Consider the following 23,212-nt stretch of genomic DNA (forward strand, 5'->3'; position numbering starts at 1 on the left):
TTGGGGAACTCTCTCTTTGGTTTTGGCCACAAAAGCAGTGAGGCGCCCCCGCAACCCCCTGTCAGACGTTGACCGCTGTAACTCCCTGCCCTCAGGTACCCTGACGTCTATCACCAACCTGGCCACAAGCCTGGCCCGCAACATGGACAGGCTCTCTCTTGACGAGGAGCACTACAACCGGCAAGAAGAATGGCGGAGACAGCTCCCGGAGAACCTGGGGGAAGGGCTGCGGCAGGGACTCTCCAGGCTTGGCATCAGCCTCCTAGGTAAGGCGCTGGTTAAGGCGATGGCGTTAATGCCCGGGCTGACATTAGATTAATGCTAAAAATATCCATTTCCAGTTTCTTCGCAACTATGTCATTCTTCCAACATCTTCTCCTGATGTTTGTGCTTAATTACCCTCCCCACCTTCGAAGCCGAATTTGTTCATTCGATCGTATTTATTGAGCCCTTACTGTGTACAAAGCACTGTACTAATTGAAGGCACATCTCCTCCAAGAGGCCTTCCCTACGCCCTCATTTCTTCTTCTCCCACTCTCTTCTGCATCTTCCTGATTTGCTCCCTGTATTCATCCTCCCTCAGCCCCACAGTACTCATATATCTGTAAGGTATTTATTTCTATTGTCTGTTTCACCAGCTAGACTGTAAGCTCATTGTGAGCAGGGAATGTGCCTAACAACTCTGTTATATTGTTATATTGTGCCCGCCCGAGCGCTTAGGAAGGTGCTATCCACACAGTAAGCGCTCAAAAAATACCTCTGATTGTTGTTAGACTTGGTTTCACAGCTGAAACTAAGGCACAAACTGCTCAGGGATCTGGCCCAAGGATAATAGCGAGTCGGCTAGAGAACATCAAAGAGAGGACCCAGGAGTCCCACTTTCTGTGCCCTTTTGTAATTGTTAAGACTGTGATATCCAGGGATCAACGTGTGCTAAGGTGGAAGTGTATTTTTTTTTCTAGAGGATTTACTTGCAAAAATGTATCAGCCTGTATTCTCTTTTTTGTAGTATAAAACATTTCGTTGGCTCAGGCGTGCTGCTCCAAAGTAAAGGCTCGTTTGGTTGTGAGCACCCTGAGTGGACCAGAGTCAACCTAAGGACAAGAGCTTTTATGTGTTTATTTTAGAGTGAGTTTTAGGAAACCTCCTAAACTGATGGCTGCTTCTGCCTCCTAGATATCGTAGATGCTTGTTTTTGTTTGAAAAGCACTTGAACAAAGTGCAAATGTCATGTAAACTTAAATGAGGAGCCTACTTTTTTTTTTTCAAGGGAGCCAGATCAGCCTGGCTCAGAGCATAATTGTCAGTCAGTCAGTCGTATTTATTGAGCACCTACCGTGTGCAGAACGTGGTACTAAGCATCGGGAGACTACAGTATAACGATAAATAGTGGCCAGAGGGATCGCTGAGAGGTGGAGATTGCCGGATATTTCACAGTATTGTAAAAGTTTGAAAACTCCGTGAAGGGGAGCTTTCTAGCCAAACCAGTGCAGCACAGGGTTTTCAAGGGTAGTTCTGTTTGTCACACTAGTGAAGGAATTTGAAACTGTATTGCTTGGCCAGCTGCCTGGATGCATCTGAAGGAGTATGCATCCCTTGGAGATCAAAGTGGCCAAAAGCAGCCCAGAGCAAAAGGTTACAAAAGATGAGCATGAAAGGATTTGTCCCCTTTCTAATCTTCCGCACTATACACAACTCCTCAATTTGCAACCACAGCTCAGAAAAGGCCCCAAGAGGAAGTGGTAAAAATGTTACAAGGCCAGGTCAAGTTACTGGAAATCATTTAAGCAAGAACATTTGATGATGTGGGGCACTGTCATTTGATAACGCCTGAAAACTGGGAGACCAGTGACCTGGGATGAAAATGCCAGACGGAGGGAACAGTTTCTGCCTAGTGATTAGCAGTCACTAATTAGTTAGAAATGGTGCCTCAGAATGGTGAGATAATCTGCCACATAAAATGGCCCGTTTTAAGCCTTGTAGCATTAGAGAAGCAGCATGGTGTAGTGGACCGAGCACAGGCTTGGGAGTCAGAAAGTCATGGGTTCGAATTCTGAATTCATGAATTCGAATGTCTGCTGTGTGACCTTGGGCAAGTCACTTCACTTCTCTGTGCCTCAGTTACCTCATCTGTAAAAAATGGGGGTTGAGAGTGCGAGCCCCATGTGGGACAGGGACTGTGTCCAACCTGATTAACTGTATCTACCTCAGCACTTAGAACAGTGCTTGGCACATAGTAAGAGCTTAACAAGTACTATTATTATTGTTATTATTATTATTATTATTAATAAACAAGGAGGAAGAAGAACCTTATAAAGGGCCCAACCTATAGACAAGGGGAAGGGAGAAGCTGAGCAATGGAATGAATCATGATGCTATTGTTTGCAAAGATAGGTGTGGAGAAAGTCTTGGGGGATTAAGATTCAGCATCTCTGGAGTGCTTTGTGTGTCTGATAGTACTTTTATCTGCCGGAACAAGGAGTATTTATTAAGTGGTGGCTCCTTGGCATTGAACCCAAATGCTCCACCCAACACCCTTATTAAGGTTATGGGAAGGTGCTGAGCTAGTAAACTGACACCCAAGCTGACCAAGGGCTAAAAAAAACAACAACGGGTGAATCCAAGATGCAACTACCAAGATCCAGACTCAGTCCACAGCAAAACCTAGGGCATGTCTGCCCCTGCCCTCCTCATTCATTCATTCAGTTGCATTTATTGAACACTTACTGTGTGCAAAGCACTTTACTGAGCACTTGGAAGAGTACATTACAACAATAAACAAATTCCCTGCCCTCAATGATCTTACAGTCTACTGCCCAGCCTTTTAGCTGCATCTTGAGGTCAGGTGAGGTGAATACATTGTTTATTGTATTATTTAATAAAAAGCCAAATTCAGGTCTCTGGGGTAACAATAATAATAATTATTATTGTAGTATTTGTTAAGCACCTACCCTGTGCCAGGCTCTGGGGTGGATACTAGCAAATTTGGTTGGACACAGTCCCTGTCCCATGTGAGACTCACAGTCTCAATCCCCGTTTTACAGATGAGGGAACTGAGGCCCAGAAAAGTGAAGTGACTTCTCCAAGTTCACACAGCTGACAAGTGGCGTGGCTGTGATTAAAACCCATGACCTTCTGCCTCCCAGGCCAGTGTTCTATCCACTACACGATGCTGCTTCTCCTACCCAGCCCAGACAACATTTTAGTTTCCTGAGCTTCCCTCACTGGGTTTCGCATTATCACGTTCCCTGCGTAACTTCGGCAGGTCTGTATGGTGGTGGCTGATGTGGGTTACAGGAATTAAATTAAAAGTGGGCTTTTCGAGTCTCCTTGCACCATGATAATTCACAAATAGGCTAGTTCTACAGGTGAGACAGTCATTCCCCTGGCTGTGAGGAAATATTTAAACGATGAGTGATTTGGGGAGGGCGGCAAGGGACAAAGAAGGAGTAGTGTAGAGTTGATGCATCTCTTTGGGAAACAAATGTGACTCTATTTTATTCATTTAATTGTGCTTGGGAGAGTACAATGCAACAATAAACAGACATAGTCCCTTTCCACAATGAGCAGAGAGCTCTGAAGAGGAAGGGACAGGCTTCACTCTCCCTCGCCCTTCAGTCACCCTCCTGCTCCACGTTGTTTAGCTTTCTCCTTGTGGGCAGGGTTCATGTCACCAACTCTGCTTTATTGTACTCCCCCAAGCACTTAGTACAGTGTTCTGCACCCATACAGATGAGTACAGTAAGTGCTCAGCAAATACCATTGATTGATTGACCAACAACTGCCAAAGCTTAGCCACCTGGTGGTTCTGACAGCGGCACCAGTTTTGTGCTTCTGTTCACGAGAAGCCAGAGGAAAGATCAAACTGGATTGGACTATGCCAGCTGGGAGGGGTTTTGTCAAAGCAGCAGACAGAGATTTGTCCCACTGAATAAGGGCAGTACTGGAGATTGGAAAGAATAAAGACAAGGGTCAATATCTGCCTGGGATGGGGGGGTCAGGAGGAGTTACAATGAACTCTGAAGGTAGAAAATTAATGTTGGTATTTGTTAAGCGCTTACTATGTGCCGAGCACTGTTCTAAGTGCTGGGGTAGATACAGGGTAATCAGGTTGCCCCACGTGAGGCTCACAATCTTAATCCCCATTTTACAGATGAGGTAACTGAGGCACAGAGAAGTTAAGTGACTTGCCCACCATCACACAGCTGACAAGTGGTAGAACCAGGATTCGAACCCATGACCTCTGACTGCCAAGCCCGTGCTTTTTCCACTGAGCCATGCTGCTTCTCTAGCCATGCTGCTTCTCTAAATGGTGCAAAGCACTTTCTAAGCGCTGGGGGATACAAGGTGATCGGGTTGTCCCACGTGGGGCTCACAGTTTTAATCCCCATTTTCCAGATGAAGTAACTGAGGCACAGAGAAGTTAAGTGACTTGCCCGAAGTCACACAGCTGGCAAGCGGCCGAGGCGGGATTAGAACTCACGACCTCTGACTCTCAAGCCCGGGCTCTTTCCACTGAGCCACGCTGCTTAGACAGGAAAAAGCATTTTTCTGTCAGCTTTGAAAATGAGCTTTACTCTCTGGTTAGAAGCAATATGATATTTCACCCCATCCTTCAGCTAGACTGATTTTGAGTCCTGGAGGACACAACAATTTATGACACTTAGCAGTGTGTGCCTTCTGCTGTTAATCCTAGCATCGTTTTTGAAAAATTGTAATGAGTTTGGCTTGGGAAAATGTGCTCTTTTCCTGTCCCCCTTCTGCCCCTATCCTCCTCAGTTACTAATCCCATCTCATCTTCCTTTGTTCTACCTTCACCTATTCCTAGAGGTGAACTAGAGAAGGAATATGTTAGCATATAATTATGGTATTTGTTAACCCTATGTGCCAAGCACTGTTATAAGCTCTGGGGTAGATAAAGGTAATCAAGTTGGACACAGTTCCTGTCCCAAATGGGGCTCACAGTCTTAATCCCCATTTTACAGATGAGGTAACCGAGGCACAGTGAAGTTAAGTGGCTTCCCCAAGGTCACACAGCAGATGTACGTGGCAGAGCTTGGATTAGAACCCGCGTCCACTAGGCCATGCTGCTTCCCAACTCTCCCATATATTTAAAATAAATCTAATTTCTTTGAGATCTACTGCTCCCTTTCGCCATGGTCCACCCTGGATCTGTGCTTCTTTTCATGGTTATGCTCGGGAATGCAGTTTGGGGAGCGTAAAATGTCTATTAGATAAGCTGATAAAGCTTACTTAGCGCTCTTTAGTGCTAGCTTTAGAGCTCTGGAGTTATAGAGATCAAGCTGCTGTTGTCCCAGTGAATAAGGCTACCTTTAGGTAGAAAGGATAATATTAACAGGAATGAATGAATTGGTAAGACTCTGAATCGAATAATAATAATGTTGGTATTTGTTAAGTGCTTACTATGTGCCGAGCACTGTTCTAAGCGCTGGGGTAGATTCAGGGGGTAATCAGGTTGTCCCACGTGAGGCTCACAGTTAATCCCCATTTTACAGATGAGGTAACTGAGGCAAAGAGAAGTTAAGTGACTTGCCCACAGTCACACAGCTGACAAGTGGCAGAGCTGGGATTCGAACTCATGACCTCTGACTCCCAAGCCCGGGCTCTTTCCACTGAGCCACGCTGCTTCTCTGAATAAAGTGTGTCAGATCCCTCTGGACTGTGAGCTCGTTACGGGCAGGGGACAAGTCTGCAAATTCTGCCGTATTGTACTCTCCCAAGCGCTTAGTTGAGTGCCCTGCACATAGTAAGCACTCAAATACAATTGATTGATCCAGTCCATATCACAGTATTGCAGTTACACCCTATGTACCATCTGTAAAGTGCTTAGTACAGTGTTCTGTGCAAGCTAAGCGCTCAATAAATATGATTGTGAAAACTGGTTATATAAGGCTAATGGTAGAGGACCCAGGTTGGTTACTTGTTTTTATGATATTTGTCTTGCAATTACTATGCTCAGTGCTGGGGTAGGTACAAGCCAGTCGGGTTGGACACAGACCCTGTGCCACATAGGGTTCACAGTCTTAATCCCCATTTTTCAGATGATGTAACTGAGGCACAGAGAGGTGACTTCCCCAAGGTCACACAGCAGACAAGTGGCGGAGTCGGGATTAGAACCCAGGTCCTTGTGACTCCCAGGTCCATGCTCTATCCACTAGGCCACGCTGCTTCTCTGAGGGTTCCTGAGCAATCTTCATCCTACAGTTTAATTCTCAGACCACAAGGAGGGAAAAGATGAAGGTGGGGGGCCAGGAAGAGTAGATTCTGTTGCTTACAATTCACTAATTATACAGGCTTCAGTAAATACACAAACGTCCATAAATACACAGCAACGTTTTGTAAACACACAAGCTTTCTTGGGCCTAAGCAAATTACTCACGACTCACCAGGTGGTCAGAGGAAACTGCACATCAGAGCAGGTCCCCCTCAGAACAGCCGAGTTAACCACAGCCAGGAAGAGAAGCAGGGTGGCTTAGTGGATAGAGCAGGGGCCGGGGAGGCAGAAGGACCTGGGTTCTAATCCCTGCTCTGTCATTTGTCTGCTGTGTGACCTTGGGCAAGTCACTTATTTTCTCTGTGTCTCTGTCACCTCATCTGGAAAATGGGGATAGTGACTGCATCCAACCTGATTATCTTATATCTAACCCCAGCACTTAGTACAGTGCCTGATACATAGTAAGCACTTAACAAATATCTTTTTTTTAAAAAAAAAGGATCTGAAGCTTCTAAATTTAAGTGTTCTCCAGGGTTGCCTGGTTGGTTAGTCTTATTTTCCTCCTGGAAGTTTCTGGAAGATGGAGTCCTTAGAATCCCGGGAATTCTTAGTTCCCAGTCAACTGCCTAAACTGCCTTCCTATGACTCTTTCGGGTCTGGCTCTATCAGGGAGCTGAACAATTCCACAATAGATGGGCTCTGCCAACACTGTAGAAATTGGCGTGTAAACTAAACTCTTGACTCTCTGATTTTGAGTGGCTAGGAAAAGATGTCCTGAACACAAGGAAACTGTTGTCCTCCCCTTGTAGACCTGTCAGTCGACTACCTATAGTCCTTTTCAAGGTGGTGTCACAACAGTGGGACAATTAAGAGCAAGGGAATAATGTCTCTGGTTCCCCGGACTACACATGTCCCGAGCGGGCTCTGCATCCCAACTAAAAGCCTTTTGCCTGCAGGAAACTCCCATGCTCAGCCCTCCAGATTCCCAAACATCAATCAATCAATGATATTTATTAAGTGCTTATTATGTGCAGAACACTGCACTAAGCACTTGGGAAAGTACAATGCAACAGACAAGATCCCCGCACACAAGATCCTAAAGTCTACAGAGGAAACAGACATTAAAATAGGTTATGGATAGGGAAATAAACTATATAAGAATAGTGACATAACTATTGCAGGGCTGGAGTGAGTAACAAAGTGCTTCAGAGGCACACAGCCAGATGCTTAATCAACGCAGAGGGGAGGGTGGCTAAGGGAAATAAAGGGCTTATTAGAGAAGGCCTCTTGGAGGAGATGTGATTTTAGGAGGGTTTTGAAGGTGGGAAGAGTGGTGGACTGTTGGATAGAAAGCGGGAGGAAGTTCCAGATCCCTCAGTGATGGGAAGGCAAGACTGAGGTACAGAAAGTAGGTTGGTGTTACAGGAGCAGAGTGTTCAGGTTGGGTGATGATAGATCAGTGGGATTAAGTAGGAAGGAAATCTACCTCTCCAGCCCTGACCCCTCTCTCCTCTGCAGTCCCGCATTTCTCCTGCCTTCAGGGCAGCTCTGCTTGGATCTCACTGAGACCTCGGATTTAACATGTCCGAAAGCAAACTCCTCATCTCCCACCCAAACCTTGTCCTCCCCCCAGCTTTTCCATTACTCCCTATCTCTCGTGCCCCCCAATCTTGGCATTATCTTTGAGTCGTCTCTCTCATTCAGCCCACATATTCAGTCTGTCCCCAAATCCTGTCAGTTCTATCCTCACGACATCTCTAGAATATGCCCCATGCTAACCCCGGCTCTTCTCTTACCCTGCCTTGACTACTGCATCAACTTCTTCCTGTCCCTTTCCCCTCCAGTCCATATTTCACTTTGCTGCCCAGATTGTTTTTCAGGAAAACCTTTCGGTCCATGTCTTCCCTCCCCTCCTCCCCCGACCCGAGGCATCCCCAGTGGCTGCCCATTCACCACCACATCTAAAAGGATCTCCATACCGTCAACTTTAAGGCACTCCATCAACTCAGCCCCTCTTATCTTACCTTCCTGATTTACCACAACCCAACCACCTCACTCTTCTAATGCCAGCCTACTCACTGTACCACAATCCTGCCTTTCTCGCTGCTGACCTCTTGTCCACGTCTTCCCTCTAGCCTGGAACTCACACCCCCTCATAACCAACAGACCACTTTTCTCCCCACCCTCCAGGCCCTACGAAGGTCACACTTCCTCCAAGAACCCTTCTCTGACTAGGCCCTCATTTCTCCCATTCGACTTCCCTTCTGCATTGCCCCTCTAAAACTTCATAGTCACCGCACCCCCAGCTCAGCAGCACTTAAATACACGTCCCCTAAATCTTCCATTCCACCATCAGGAATTTATTTTACTGTCTGTTCCCCACTCTAGACTGTGAGCTCCTTGTGGGCAGGGAACCATTCTACCGACTGTATTGTTCTCTCCCCAGTGCCTCAGACAGTGCTTGACATCCGGCACCCAGTTAGCACCATTCATTGGCTGATTGAGGACTGCCTGAATATAATTTAAACTGCCTGAATATAATTTACTGTTTGTAGAAATTAAGATGACTGCATTTAACTACAGGTACTCATAAGAGAGCCCTTTATAGGTGGGGTTGACCAGGCTGTGAAAGAGATATCAAACCAAATCCGAGCATTACTTGTAGGATTTCTTTGGGGTTCTTAAAGACCTTCACTTCACATGGTACAAAAGTTTATCTTTCCATCTGGTAAGTGGTATGGTATTAGTGTGGTCAGTGGGACACCTTTGGAATGTCCTGTTTTCAGCAAAAAAACCTGGGATTAGTAGTCTGCTCCAAATTGCTTACATCATGCCACTTTTTTCAGTCTTGATTTTTAGTTATATGCCGACAGCTGATCCATGAGTGCCACAGTACGTGGAAACAGGGCTGAGGTCAGCAGCTTGTATAAATGGAAGATCACAGGAAAGTTTCACCTCACATACCTGTTTGTATTTAAAAAGATCAGTTAGTCCTCTGCTGGTAATAAATGCAAATGGTTAGGCATTCTTCTGGCATGTGTAAAAGTTAGACTCAGACATATAGTGAAGCAGCGTGGCTCAGTGGAAGGAGCCCGGGCTTGGGAGTTAGAGGTCAAGACTTTGAATTCCGGCTCTGCCACTTGTCAGCTGTGTGACTGTGGGCAAGTCACTTAGCTTCTCTGTGCCTCAGTTACCTCATCTGTAAAATGGGGATGAAGACCGTGAGCCCCACGTGGGACAACCTGATTCCCCTGTGTCTACCCCAGCGCTTAGAACAGTGCTCTGCACATAGTAAGCGCTTAACAAATACCAACATTATTATTATTACTTCTCTGGGCCTCAGTGACCTCATCTGTAAAATGGGGGTGAAGACTGTGAGCCCCACGTGGGACAACCTGATTACCCTGTATCTACCCCAGCGCTTAGAACAGTGCTCTGCACATAGTAAGCGCTTAACAAATACCAACATTATTATTATTCAAATACAATGTGATCATTTTCCAAAATCATTGGCCACGTTTAATTAGGGTAATATTAAGTCAGTAATAACTACTGAAAACATCTTTCAGACCCTGACTGTTTCTCACAGTCATGAGGGACATTAAGATTGCCTATTTCAGAGGCTGGTCATTTTGAATGAATTTCAAGCTAGTATCTGTTTATACCAGCCCTTTTATTCACGGAGCAGCCATGATAAAGAAGCTGCAGCCTACTGCATATATTCGGGATGGTTTAAGGGCAGGTGCAGATGAGACATCTGCTCTGTGCTCTGATTGGTGGTGTCCTCTTTGTGATCCTTCGCCAAAAACTGACTGGGCCTTCCAGTTCCTATCCATCTCCTTCCTTCCGTGGGCTTAAGGGAATATGAGCCATTTTAGCTGTTTGTGGGGGCATTTCCCAGCTGCTGTTATTCCAGATCTGGGGGTGATGTTAGCTGGGAAGGGTTGAAAGAGATCATCAGGTTGTGCAGAAGCTGAATCTACAATGGGAACTGAAAGCCCAAGATTCAGTGTTTCTCTGTCTTATATTTTCTTTCTTTCTCCTTCTCTCTCTGTCCCCCCACTTCCCCTCTCTCTCACTCTCTTCCTCTCTCACCGTTTCCCTTTCTCCCTCACCACTGCCTCTCTCGAAGGCATTAATAGCATCATATGTTGCCAGTGCGGTTCTTCAGAGAGGAACTGGGCTTGTAGTAGCCCAACGGGTGACGTTGCTGCTGTTTTCAGGATCAGCTCTTCCGATTCCAGCCTCCTGAGGTGCCCCTGCTGCTCGAGAGGCAGGAGAGCGGTGCGGGATCAAGAAACAGCGGCCGAAATGGCCCAGGACCCAACTCAAATTGGTGCTAGGATTGTTTTGGCACTCCAGCCTCTGGCATATGAGTTGGAAATAGCCGAGTCTGCCCAAACACCTTTCCCCTTCCCCTCCCCCTCTATGCTGCTATTGCCAAAACGTGGAGAGATGGATGGAATCCATGTTTTAAATTCCTCTGGGCCTAGTTAGGCTGAAAATCTGAAATTCTATTAAGAATTATGGCAACTTACCTATACTGGCAGGGCAGTAGGACTGAATGGGAGAAAACCCTCTACTCTGAGGAAGGACGAGCAATCAATCACACTTATTGAGCACTTACTGTGAGCAGAGCTCTGTACTAAGCACTTGGGAGAGTACAATATAGTAAGAGTTGGTAGATATGTTCCCTGCTCACAAGGAGCTTATAGTTTAGGAAGGTTAATTGTTTGAAATTAGCACGGGTCAGACCCTTTCAGTATCCAGCTGCACAGCTTAGGAAGGATGTGGAAGACTTGGAGGGATTCAGACAGTAAACGGTGAGAAAAGGCTTGAGGAAGTGGAGGTGTTTAACAATAATTAATAATTGTGGTATTTCTGAAGCATTTACAAGATATCCCCTATCCCAAACAGGGCTTACAATCCAAATAGGAGGGAGAACAGGTATTAAATCCCCATTTTACAGATGAGGGAACTGAGGCATAGAGAAGGAAAAAAGGTCGCACAGCAGAGCACATGGCAGAGCCGGGTTTAGAACCCAGGTCCTCTGACTCCCAGGCCTTATACTCTTTCCACTAGGTCACGCTGCTCCTAACCCCAAGAAAAGAAGGCTGGGAGGTAGAAGCAGCATAGCTTAGTAGAAGCAGCGTGGCTTAGGGGGTAGAGCACAGGCCTGGGAGTCAGACGGTCGTGGGTTCTAATCCCAGCTCTGCCACATGTCTGCTGTGTGACCTTGGACAAGTCACTTCACTTGGAGCCTCAGTTACTTCATCTTTAAAATGGGGATTAAGGCTGTCAGCCCTATGTGGGACAGGGACTGTGCCCAACCTAATTTGTACTTACCCCAGTGCTTAGAACAGTGCTTGGCACATAGTAAGCGCTTAACAAATACCGTGATTATTATCTGGTCTTGGTCCTCAATCATAGAGTACAACTTCTAGAACACCAGCGTTTCGCAAAGCACACTAGAAGAGAAACTCTGCATAATGGTCACCAACTAGTTGTCCATCTACATCTGACAGAGGAGATGAAGGAATAAGCATAATCTGTAACATGGGGAATTTAGGTTAACAATAACGGGAGATTTGCCCAAGAGGGAAGGTTGCTAGATCCGGTGACTGTAGCAGGCTGTTGTAATCAGAAACAGGACTGATTGTCACCTATCTGGTTTGGTTCGGATATACCTCCTTCTCTAAGCAGGGTAGTGGACCAGGTAACCTCTTAGCCCCTCAAAGGGCAGTGACTGTTACCGATTTGTACATTCCAAGTGCTTAGTACAGTGCTCTGCACATAGTAAGCACTCAATAAATACTATTGAATGAATGACCCGGTGATTCCGTCCTGATAATCCCCCTGGAAGTGATAGGTTGAATGAGCCGTACTGGAAGAATGTGGATAGTTAGTTCTGAATCGGTAACATTATTTTCCAAACCGAGTTTCTTAACCAGGGAACGTGTCTTCCCATTCTGTTGTACAGTACTCACCCAAGAGCATAGTACAGTGCTCTGCACACAGTAAGCATTCAATAAATGCCATTGTTATTGCTGAATTGTATTTTCCAAGCACTTAGTACAGTGCTGTGCACACAGTAAACGCTTAATAAATATGATTGAATCAATCAATCATGCATAAAGGGGTGTGGCTGACCCCTGCACGTAAATTTGACTGGTCTTCCAAAGGGACATAAATCTTGTTTGGTCAACACCGACCTGCTCCAAACTGATTTACACAGTTCTAGACTCAACTCCCCTGCCCCCAAGAGATTTAGATTACTTTAATGAGGACAGTAAAAATGTACCATAAATGAGGCCAAAATAGTACTTAGATAATTGGTAGACCTTTAATAAAGAACTTCAGAATGAGGGTGGAGTACAGTTTTCAATCCAAACAAAACCGTTCCAACTTTCAGGTTTCTTTCTTGTTCTGGGATTTAAATCCTCATTAATTCTTGGTGACTTTTGTTGTTTCAGGTGCAATTGCTGGTATTGTAGACCAGCCAATGCAGAACTTTCAGAAGACATCGGAGGCTCAGGCTTCAGCGGGCCACAAGGCCAAAGGAGTGATCTCTGGGGTGGGAAAAGGAATTATGGGGGTGTTCACCAAGCCCCTCGGAGGAGCAGCTGAGCTTGTGTCTCAGACTGGCTACGGTAAGTTTCTCTGTAAACCAACCCAGGCACCCCAGATCGTTTTTGTTTGGCTTGTGTTTTTTAATGGTATTTAAGCACTTTACTATGTCCCAGGCACTGTACTGAGCGCTAGGGTATTCATTCAGTTGTATTTATTGAGCGCTTGCTGTGTGCAGAGCATAGCATTAAGCGCTTGGGAGAGCACAGTGCAATAAACGGACACATTCCCGGCCCACAACGGGTTTACAGCCTAGAGGACGAGTTTATCAGGTTGGACACTGTCCATGTGGGTTTATGGTCTTAATCCCCATTTTACAGATGAGGGAACTGAGGCACAGTTCACACAGACTGTCCACGAGAATGCTCCTACCCAAAACCATCAGCTATCATAAAAGGACAAGTTTCAAAGTTCATCGTATGTGGCTGTTTACATTGCAGCACAGATTAGGAGTACCCCAGGAAAACCACGGGTTGTCTTGCTTCTTCAGATTTCACCTCTTCATGCTTGTCTCCGCTGAGATCTTAGCCATGACCAATGCCAGAAAATATACATGCACGAGTTATCAAATCCTCCCTGAGAGCCAGGCAATTAATTAGGTTCTTTAGGACATTCCCCCCCCCCCCCCCCCCCCAGGAGCTTTCCTCATCCGTTCCACAGAACGGGCTTTTATCAGAAGTAGCCAATTAAAGCTTTTTGTGTGTGGGAATGTTACAACACGAAATTTGGAAGAAAACATGGACTATGTGGCAGGAGGATACTTATAAATTATAGCGTTTCCTGAGAGGGAATTGGCCCGGTGTTGGTGTTTTCTGGTTTGGGATGCCTTTCCAGCTTTAGAACTGCTGGAGAAGGGGAGTCCATGGCTACACCACGTCCCAGCCCTCCTGATTCTGGGAAGGCAATGAAAAGATCTAGATGCACTTCTAGAAGATTTCCACAGGGCCAGAAGGCAAACCCAGAGCACCTGGAAGGCTGTCGGGAAGGCCCTGCCACTGAAGGCAAAGAAAGGTCGAAGCCCCAAATCCTCAGGGGTCCCGGGCATGTTTTATGTGACAGCTAATTCCCCGCATTTGACTGCTGCTTTAAGAGACCGAAAGGTCTGATATTCTGGCTGGCCTCCTCTAAAATTACTTTTGGTAAAAAATATCAATTACGCCATTACTTTAAATACTAAATTTAGCTTTTTTTTTTTTAAACAGAGGAAAGAATCTGCTCTGTCCCTTACTTTGGAAACATTTTTCCTGTTCATCAGTTGTTTCTTTAATATTTTAAAACGTGGCAGTTTTTATCCCTTCGTAAAATACCCCAAGGAGCAGCGGGATGCATTTCATTGCAGCTCATCTTGTTGTCTCAGGTAGATAAGACCCAAGCAATCAGCCAGACCAGGAGATAAAAACCCCATCCTTGATAACTGATGAATGAGAGAACCCAGAACCGTGACAGTAAGGCTGAGCCCCGAATGGATCAGGGCTGGGAGAGAATCCATTAGATTCTCTTGAGAGAATCCTTTAGGGGGAGACCACACAGAAGTAAACACATGTTCTCTTCTCTTTCCCCGGGTTCCCTCCCCTCACTCTTTCCCTCTTCTCTCTCCATCTGTAAATGACATTTTCACTCCTAGCCACTGACAGACTTCAGTAAGTCATTGTTGCAACTGCATGACCTCTCAGGGTGTCAGAAAGGAAACCCCTTATTTTGTTTTTCAAACGCTTATGCTTTTGTGAAATAATTATTCTTTTCAATCGAGAAACCATAAACCCTCATGTTGGAGAGCAAACATGTTTCAAAGCTTCATAAATCGGTTCAGTTTCAAAAATACCTTACTGGGCCCTTCCCTTCCCAGCGCTCGGGAACTCGTGCTTTATGTAAGAGTATCTCTCAGCATAGCTTCACGTGGCCTTTCTGTGTTTCCATCATTCTTGTAAAACTTTTATTATAGCACTGAAGTTTTTACAAACCACTAACTCTTAGTCTAATGACCATGCCTCATTTATAAAAATTTACAAGCCATCAGAAAGCACACATGCTGTATCATCTTCGGCTCTGGATAGTCTATTTGGAGACCTGCTTAGCTGCTTCTTGTAGTCTTTATTCTGTGCTGGCACTGAGAGGAACTCGTAATAAACCAGATGCCCCAAGAGGTCTCATAAATGTATACGGATTCATGTTTAACAGCTGGATTAAGTAACTTAACATTTAGTACTGTATCTAGGCAAACTGTTTGTGTGTGTATGTGTTGTCTTTTACCATCTATGACACAGATATGGAAGTATTTTAATATTAAGCAAGAAAGTTAACAAGCATCTTGACTTTTTGTACGTAAACTGTAAATGATGTGTAGGATATGATTCAGAAATGGGGGCTCTCAAGGGCATAAAGTTTCTCTTAATTGGTAGTATATGCCTGGATTTTAGAACATTCATATTTTAGTTTCTAGCTAATGCAAGATCGTTAGGGTTAAGTGCATTGTGATGTTTAATGAATTATCTATAGTGTTGCTTCCAAAGATGTGACATCATTTTGAATCTGTACTGTTTTATGGACTGTTCTAAACACATGACATCACTCTAACATGTAGCTGTTTCCCAGAAAACAACTAGTAAAACCCTCTTACTTTTCTTACCACAGGTATTTTACATGGAGCTGGACTTTCTCAGCTTCCCAAACAGCGCTATCATCCAAGAGATCAACATGCTGACCAGGCTCCAAACAGCCATGTCAAATATGTCTGGTAAAATTATTTAGACACATGCTCATTTTTACATCCCTGTTATTAATAGGTCCTGGCTCCCTCTCAGGTGAACAGGCCACTCCTTTAGGAGAGGCAGTTTGGTTCGGCATCTTAAATTCAGAAGTGTCCCAGTGAAAGGGCGACAGTCCGCTGCTGGGTCTCTGAGGCTAGCCTGTGTTTAATGGAGTTAAGTCGATTTTCCATTATAGCTCAACTATCTCCACCGCAGTGTCAGAGTCTGGGTCTCCCCTGTATCATAACACAGTGGGGATATAACGAAGGAACCGGGGTTCCTTGGGTCCCAGGCCCTAGGTAGAGCTCAGTGTCTCTTGCAGCCTTTTTTCTAAAAAAAAAATGGGTATCTGTTAAGTGCTTTCAGTGTGCCAGGCACTGTACTAACTGTTGGGGTAGACACAAGCTGATGGGGTTGGACACAATCCATGTCCCACTTGGAGCTCAGTCTTAAACCCCATTTTACAGGTGTGGTAACTTTGAGGCACAGAGAATTTAAGTGACTGGCCCAAGGTCACACAGTAGACATGTGGTGGAGCCAGAATTAGAACCCAAGTCCTCTGACCCCCCCCAGGACCGTGCTCTTTCCACTAAGCCATGCTACTTCTCTGCTAATTATGTCTTAGCTGCAAGAGGTAATTTTAATAAAAAATAATAGCGGTTAACAAATGCCACCGTTATTATTAATTTTATCTTGGCTCCAGCCCACATTCCCAGATTTGCAGGCAGGGAGGGGAGAGGCCTGGAGTGTGTATGGGGGTGGGGGGAAGGGGTGTCACCATCAGTGATTTAACCAGTGGCTAAATCTCTACTGAACAAGGAAGGGGATGCAGTTGTCTGGAAATTGCTACCAAGAGGGCAGCTCTTCCTTGTGAGGGGAGATGGAGTCCCCAAGGGTCACATAAATGATGGACCAAGGGAATTCAGTGTCTACCCTAGGAGAAATCACAACGGTTTTGAAGCGGACTCCTGACTTTGCTGAACCCAGGAAAACATCCCTTCTCAGCAAATTAAGCATCGTAAGAAGTGGGAGGTCTCTGCATATTGAGAGAGGCTGCATTGAGGGTCTTGATGACTGACTAAATGAGAAAATATCAAAAGGTGTAGCCTTGTAAAGTTGGACCTCACACCTAGTTGCCCACGTGGGAAGGTTAAGGGGGACTCCCCACACCAGCAGTTCTATCTTTGGGGCAAAGATACTAGCTTCGGCCTGGCAGCTTTTGGGTGTCTTGCTCTGTTATTTGAGGCTGGCAGATCGAGGCTCTTCTTCCCGTCTTTCTGGAAAGCTGGGGTGGTGAGTGGGGAAGGTGAGCCAGAAGGGTTGAGCATGAACTCTTCTCCAACCACAACCCCTTCCCCCACCCAGTTCCCAGGTCTTGTCTTCCCCCGTGGGACCTTTGTGTGCTTTCCCTCTTTCCTTAAATAGGGAGGTCTTGGGTTTCTTGGATGAAGAACAGTAATTAGTGCCAGTGTCATCTGCTTTAATATGCACCACTTAATGGGGTCCAGAATAGGACCCGATCTCCTGCAACCATACCCCCCGCTCAAAAAGCTAAGTTGGCCCCTTTGGGCTCACGCATCCATTTTTATCCTTCAAAACAGGAAAATGCTCCAGTCCCTTGGCCGACCAGAAGTGCACATGGCACTGGATGTCGTCATTGTGAGTGGCTCGGGCCAGGAACATGAAGGGTGCTTGCTGTTAACCTCCGAAGTGCTGTTCGTTGTCAGTGTCAGTGAAGACACTCAGCAGCAGGCGTTTCCCGTTACAGAAGTTGACTGTGTACAAGACACCGGGCAAGGAAATGTTCTCAAGGTGCAACTCAAGCAACAAAGAGTGGCCTGTGATTTGGAGGTAAGAATCAAACTCTTCCTTTATTCATCTAGAGATTTTTAACTGGACTGACATGCTTTTTTAAACAAACCCAACTTAAATATGGTCTCTAACTGGCTCACAGTGCAAGGATGCCACAAACAAGATGGACCCTAATAATAATTACGGTACTTGTTAAGCGCTTACTATGTGCCAAGCACTGTTCTAAGTGCTGGGGTAGTTACAAGTTAATCAGGTTCCAAGCGCTTAGTACAGTGCTCTGCACATAGTAAGCGCTCAATAAATACTATTGAATGAAAGGTTGGGCACAGACCTTGTCCTACATGGAACTCACAGTCTAAGTAGGAAGGAGTAAATCCCCATTTTAAGGTAACTGAGGCATTTGCCCAAAGTCACGCAGCAGGCACGTGGCAGAGCCGGGATTAGAACCCAGGTCTTCTGCCTCCCAGGCCCGGGCTCCTTCCACTTGGGCATGCTGCTCCTTGCTTTGGCTGTAACTCTGAATGCCTTCAAGCTACTAAATCAAGGAAATTGCTCCCTTAAAAATAAATGTTTTTAAGCTTACTCCTTTGGGAATCTTGGTGGCATTACTAATATTGGAGACTGCTCTCCCCTGCCAGTCCATTTGGGGTAAGGTCATCTAAGAGGATGGAAGCAAGCCAATTTTACAGCAACTTCTAATTTCCCTTAGTTTCCTGGATCTCAATCAGTTGGGCTTTAAGTTGTGGCTTGGCAACAAGATTGCATTGCTCTTTCAAGATGATCATGTCCTGGAGATAAACAGAGGTCAGATGTCCGGGCTGTCTTTATTAGATGTGCCAGAACTTTTTGATCCAGTTGACAGGAAAGTAGGGATGATTTGGCTCTAGGATTTGGCAAGAGGAACTATCCTTAAAGTGGCTGCTCTCATTCTTCTGCGAGAAGTCCCAGAGGATAATCAGAAGCAATCTTTCTTCCTCCCTGACAGCTCCTAAGGACTCTACATAGAGTTCATCCTTGTTCCTCCCAGGGAGGTATATGATTGATTTGAGAGTCACCCCCAGGGGACAGTCATGAACCAATGATGTAGTGTCCATATCAAGGGTTCCCCATGGTTTACTTGCCTGGAACAAGTACTATTCAGGATCTTTATTGATGACCTGCCAGTCACCAAGCACTCTAGAGCAAGCCAATTAGACTAATAGATGAAACTAAATTGACTGGAGATGGCTAATACCCACACCAAATCCCTCAAAGAGGACCGTCCAAACAAAATGACGGATCCCGTCTTAGTTTCCTTGCAGTAAGTGGGCAGCAGCGGGTCCTCTGATTTTTGCAGATAACATCCAATTGTGACACCATTTAATTTAACCAAAACAAACAAAAAAGCTCAAAATTTACTTTTATTGGTTTAAAGGGGCCATTTTTATGGTAATTGCTTAATGCGCCTGGCACACCACTGAAATCTCATAGGAACACCTCAAATGAGTCAGGAAAATCAGGTTTTTTATTGGCTGGGTTCCCTTCATAACACTGTGGGTTTTTCAATGTGCAACTCTTCAGGAAGCGCAATTAGATTTCTTGAATGGTCAGCGCTTTCCAGATGAATTCTGGCCCCATTAAATGGTAGCGTCAGCATTCCCCTCTCCCTCCTGCTCTGCCCTAGGGCACACTGGTCTTGTTTGTTGCGGGTTTGACCACTTTTCGATTTTCTGGGCCCAAAGGTAGTGGGACTGTTTTCAGATTTTCAGAACCGTTGGCCTCTTTACCCCACTCCCAAGCATTGCAAACATGCCCTGGCAATCTCCGTGTTGCCTAAATAGAATTTCCTGCTTCTTGTTTTTAAAAAGTCCAGGGAGGCAGTATGGCCCAGTGAAGAGAGCATGGGACTCAGGTCTTTTGCCAGTTCTGTTGTTAATCTTCTCTGAGCCTGTTTCCTCACTTGTAAAATGGAGAAAAATATATCTGTTGTTCTTCCCTCTTAGTGTGTAAGCCTGGACTTCTGAATGTCCTTTATCTGCTATTGTGCTTGGCACAGTGTAACTGTATAATAAATACCATCATTGTTCAGGTCCCTTCAGCAGGACCAAGGCCATACAATCCCACTCCGGCAGCAACCTGTTCCAACAAGGGTGTAATTTGGGTAGTTTTAGGCAGCCCTCAAAAGGTACATTTTGCCTATCTGATGTGTAATGTCGAGGCTTAATACACCGAACCCATTAGAAAAGCCTTAAGGTACAAAATAAGATTTTCACAACTCCCCTTTGCTGACATTCAGATATGAAGGAACTGAGATGTAGGTTGGTCAATCAAATGACTTTCCCAAGGCACAGCTGTAGTAAAAAAGTGGAAGATTCCCTTCTCCCTTCCTCTAACCATCAAACATGTTTCTCCAACAAGCCTAAGATTCCTCAATTTGAGTGTCTTTGAAGATGAGCCAGATGTATAAACCATAAATGTTCTTGCCCTAAAATTTCCCTTTGCTTTGCCCGGTCTATTTTCTCTGGCCTAAAAGATTTTTACATTTCAAACTGTGCTGTTTATTTTAAATGTCTGTTGAAAGCCACTGGTTTATAGAGGATTGAGGAAACTTCTCTATATCATCTAACTGGAGCTGTCTTGACTGACTTGGGATTTGGAAGAGGCAAAGACTTCCCCATTTTTAAGTGCTAAATTCTGATTAGGTGAAGATGTTTTTTTCTGTTGTCCCCTATGCTTGCTGGGAGGGAGTAGCAGCAAATGGAGAAAACTTGAAATTTGACATTTCAAGAGGTAACCTATTTTGACACAGAGCCTTTTTTTTTTTAAATGAAATCAATCTTCCGCTCAGGGCACCTAACAATTTTTACAAATATTTAAAATATCTTGCATTGGGTCCAAGAGCAAAGGTACTGTTAGGTCTCCCTGGGTGTCTTGGATAGAATGCACCCAAATAATGGGTGAAATTAAGTGTTTGGGCACTACATGAGGAGATGTTTAAAGTGTGAGTTCTACATTGCCAATTTTCCTAAACATGGGGCTTATCAAAACCGTAATCCCTACAGCAGTGACTGCTAGTGAACAAATTGCTAACCAATCTTTCTATATTATTCCAGGCGGATGGGGTCAGAGAGAGGTTGTCTGAACAACAGTACAACCGACTTGTGGACTACATCACCAAAACATCCTGTCACGTCATCCCCAGCATCTCCTCTGTGCAAACCCAATTCCAGGTGGTAGCTGTGGAGCCCCCTGTATCCACAGTTAAAACTTATAATTACCTTGTGGACCCAAATTTTGTTCAGGTCTTCATTAGCAAGTTCAGTATGGTGAAAAATAAAGCCCTGCGGAAGGGCTTTCCCTGAGCCCTGGAATGAGAGACCACCACTGTTTCTAGAAAACTGCAACTTCTTGTTGGCATTACGGTGAGAGAAGAAACTGTTTAATTTGTGTGGGAATTGTAACCTTCAGTCAGACTAGTGGCTTTCCTGAACACCATCCAATTTACCCTCTAGATTTTTCCCCTCCCTGTTAACTATGACACTAAATGACAACTTTAGAAAAATGATGGAAATGACAGCAGCAATCCTTTGGGTGGTGGTATTTTTGTCAGAAAAAATGGAGAATTAGTATTTCTGTCCTTTCCATTGCTACCAAAATATATGACTCTAGTCCTTCTAGGCAGCATGGGGGTAGACTACAGCAAGAGACCCAGGAAGACTATGTTATACAAGGCTTTTAACACTGTTTCACAGTGGGACCACGGGCAAGTCATTTAAACCTTCATATGCTTTTCCCCTTTCCTTAAATGGAGTGGTCTTGGGTTTCTTGGATGAGGGACACTAATTAGTGCCAAGTGTCATTTGCTCAGGGTTTAAGCAGGTTCTAGTGGTCAATTTTGAAGCAAGTTGAGGTCATTGCTTTTCAGTGGCCATGTTGTTTTAAAAGGCCTTTTTTGTCTTTAGTTGAAATTTTCAGAACATTTTGAATGAACCCCTCCTTTTTAGAAAAAGAATATTACATGGGTCCAAGGATGCTTGCAGTATTTTTTTTCTTCAAACCAATCCTTTTGGCCCTTCTAAACCACAATTAACATGCATTACATCTTTTTCTGAATTTATAATCTTTACTCACGGCCAGCAGTTTTGAGTTAGTGTTTTTTTCCCCCTAAATGTCCTTAAAAGTTTCCTTCAAATTAACGAAAGCCTTTTGTCCAAAACTTAGCTCGGAGCTTAGAAACTGATGGATCTCTCCACTGCTGCCTTGCCCGATGTCAGGATGAGCTAGAAATCCTGACTTAAGAGAAGTGGACTTTTTATGGTGCTGGAACTATACACTGCTGATTTTCAGCAAAAAAAAAAAAAAAGTATTCCATTTTCTCTACTTCTAGGGTTTTCTATTACACAAATAATTTTGAGTTAAGAACTTGATACATTGGCACTGATGAAGCATAATTTTAAAAGTTTACTTAATATAGGCCTAGCCCTAAACACAAAAATCACTTTAATATAAAGTCAAATCCTTTTCATTACCACTTACAGTCCGTTTCACAGTTATTTAGTCAGACAAGCCTTTGACTAAATTTTTCAAACCTTGTGCAGACTACAACCTCAACTTTTCTGTCATGATGAACAACAGGTGGGGAGAGGTGTTTTAAGAGGCAGAAGCCCCTATATTTGCTCTGCAACTCCTAACTAGCCCAAAGCTTGCTATGGATTCAGTCAACGGCCACCAAGCACCACAGGCCCCAGAGCTGCCACTGACTGGAGGTGACCCCTAGAGTTTTTCCACCCTTGCTTTAAACGCGACTCGACATCATCAAATGTCTGCCATTTTCAATTAGCAGCCACAAAACCTGGAAGTCCACCACACTACCTTCTTCAGCAACCCTTTCTAAAATTTGCAGCTAATTTTTGCTAAGAAAACTTAAGCTTGTAAAGTGATCTATCCATTTACCTTGGCATGCATCCATCCCTTGTAGTCCTTAAAATTATTTTTGAAGATGTAAATAACAGGTCTGAATCTTTTATGAACAATTTAATATTGCCACTTTTGCATACTGCTTCCATAAATTAAAAGATTCTTTGGAAAATAAAGTTATTCCTTCATTACTATTTGTGGTTTACTCTAATCTGTCCACAACCTGATAATCTGCAGCTAGCTAATCCTTTTAAATATCACAAATACTAAAACAGCCTCATGTCTGGTGATTCCTGGGTGGAAGAGCAGAATTGTTCCACCTCCCCCGGTGAGAAAAACCAAACACCAAAGACAACCGGTGAGTTTTACACTACAGAAGAGTGTTTATATTATATTATTTTGTGTGATTCCACTGATCTGTAATTGGTGATCATTCAATTTCCTCCTTCACATTGTTTTCTCTTCTGCTCTAAGAAAGGGTTTATAGTCTTGAGTTGCAAGTGGCAGGACACTAGCAGAGATGATAACTTCAAGCTGCCCAGTTCCAGAGGCAACACCAAGAAGTTAAACCTACACTTGACATTTAGTCACAGAGACACTTAGACAGGCACTGGTAAAACTTAATTGTAGAAGTGTCTCTTAGAGAGAGACTCTCCAATTCAAATTTACCTCTCCTTGTGACAAGTCAGGATTTACTATGTTTCAAACTGAAGATATTCACCCTTCTATTTGTTGTTGCTTATAATATAGGGACAAAATTTCCTTAGGCTTAGCAGTCATTTCTAGAGATCACTTTTGAATCAACGCTCACAAGTTACAAACAACTCCGCTTAGGCATCATCCCTGCCAAATACACAAATCTCCAAAACCATTTCTCTCCCCCGTTCTTCAACTT

The 23,212-nt window shown here is 44.4% G+C and overlaps 1 protein-coding gene across 1 annotated transcript in view; it reads left to right on the forward strand.

The window, feature by feature from the left end:
• Positions 1 to 22,511, forward strand: part of VPS13B (vacuolar protein sorting 13 homolog B) — a 932,812-nt gene extending 910,301 nt beyond the window's left edge. The window contains 5 exon segments of the mRNA XM_029063425.2: positions 96 to 266; positions 12,709 to 12,885; positions 15,494 to 15,596; positions 17,211 to 17,460; positions 20,514 to 22,511. Of these exon segments, the coding sequence (XP_028919258.1) occupies positions 96 to 266; positions 12,709 to 12,885; positions 15,494 to 15,596; positions 17,211 to 17,460; positions 20,514 to 20,762 (950 nt within the window). The 3' untranslated portion in view covers positions 20,763 to 22,511.
• Positions 22,512 to 23,212: the final 701 nt, after the last annotated feature.

The sequence above is a fragment of the Ornithorhynchus anatinus genome, chromosome 4 (genome assembly GCF_004115215.2).
Source record: "Ornithorhynchus anatinus isolate Pmale09 chromosome 4, mOrnAna1.pri.v4, whole genome shotgun sequence".
NCBI lineage: Eukaryota > Metazoa > Chordata > Mammalia > Monotremata > Ornithorhynchidae > Ornithorhynchus > Ornithorhynchus anatinus.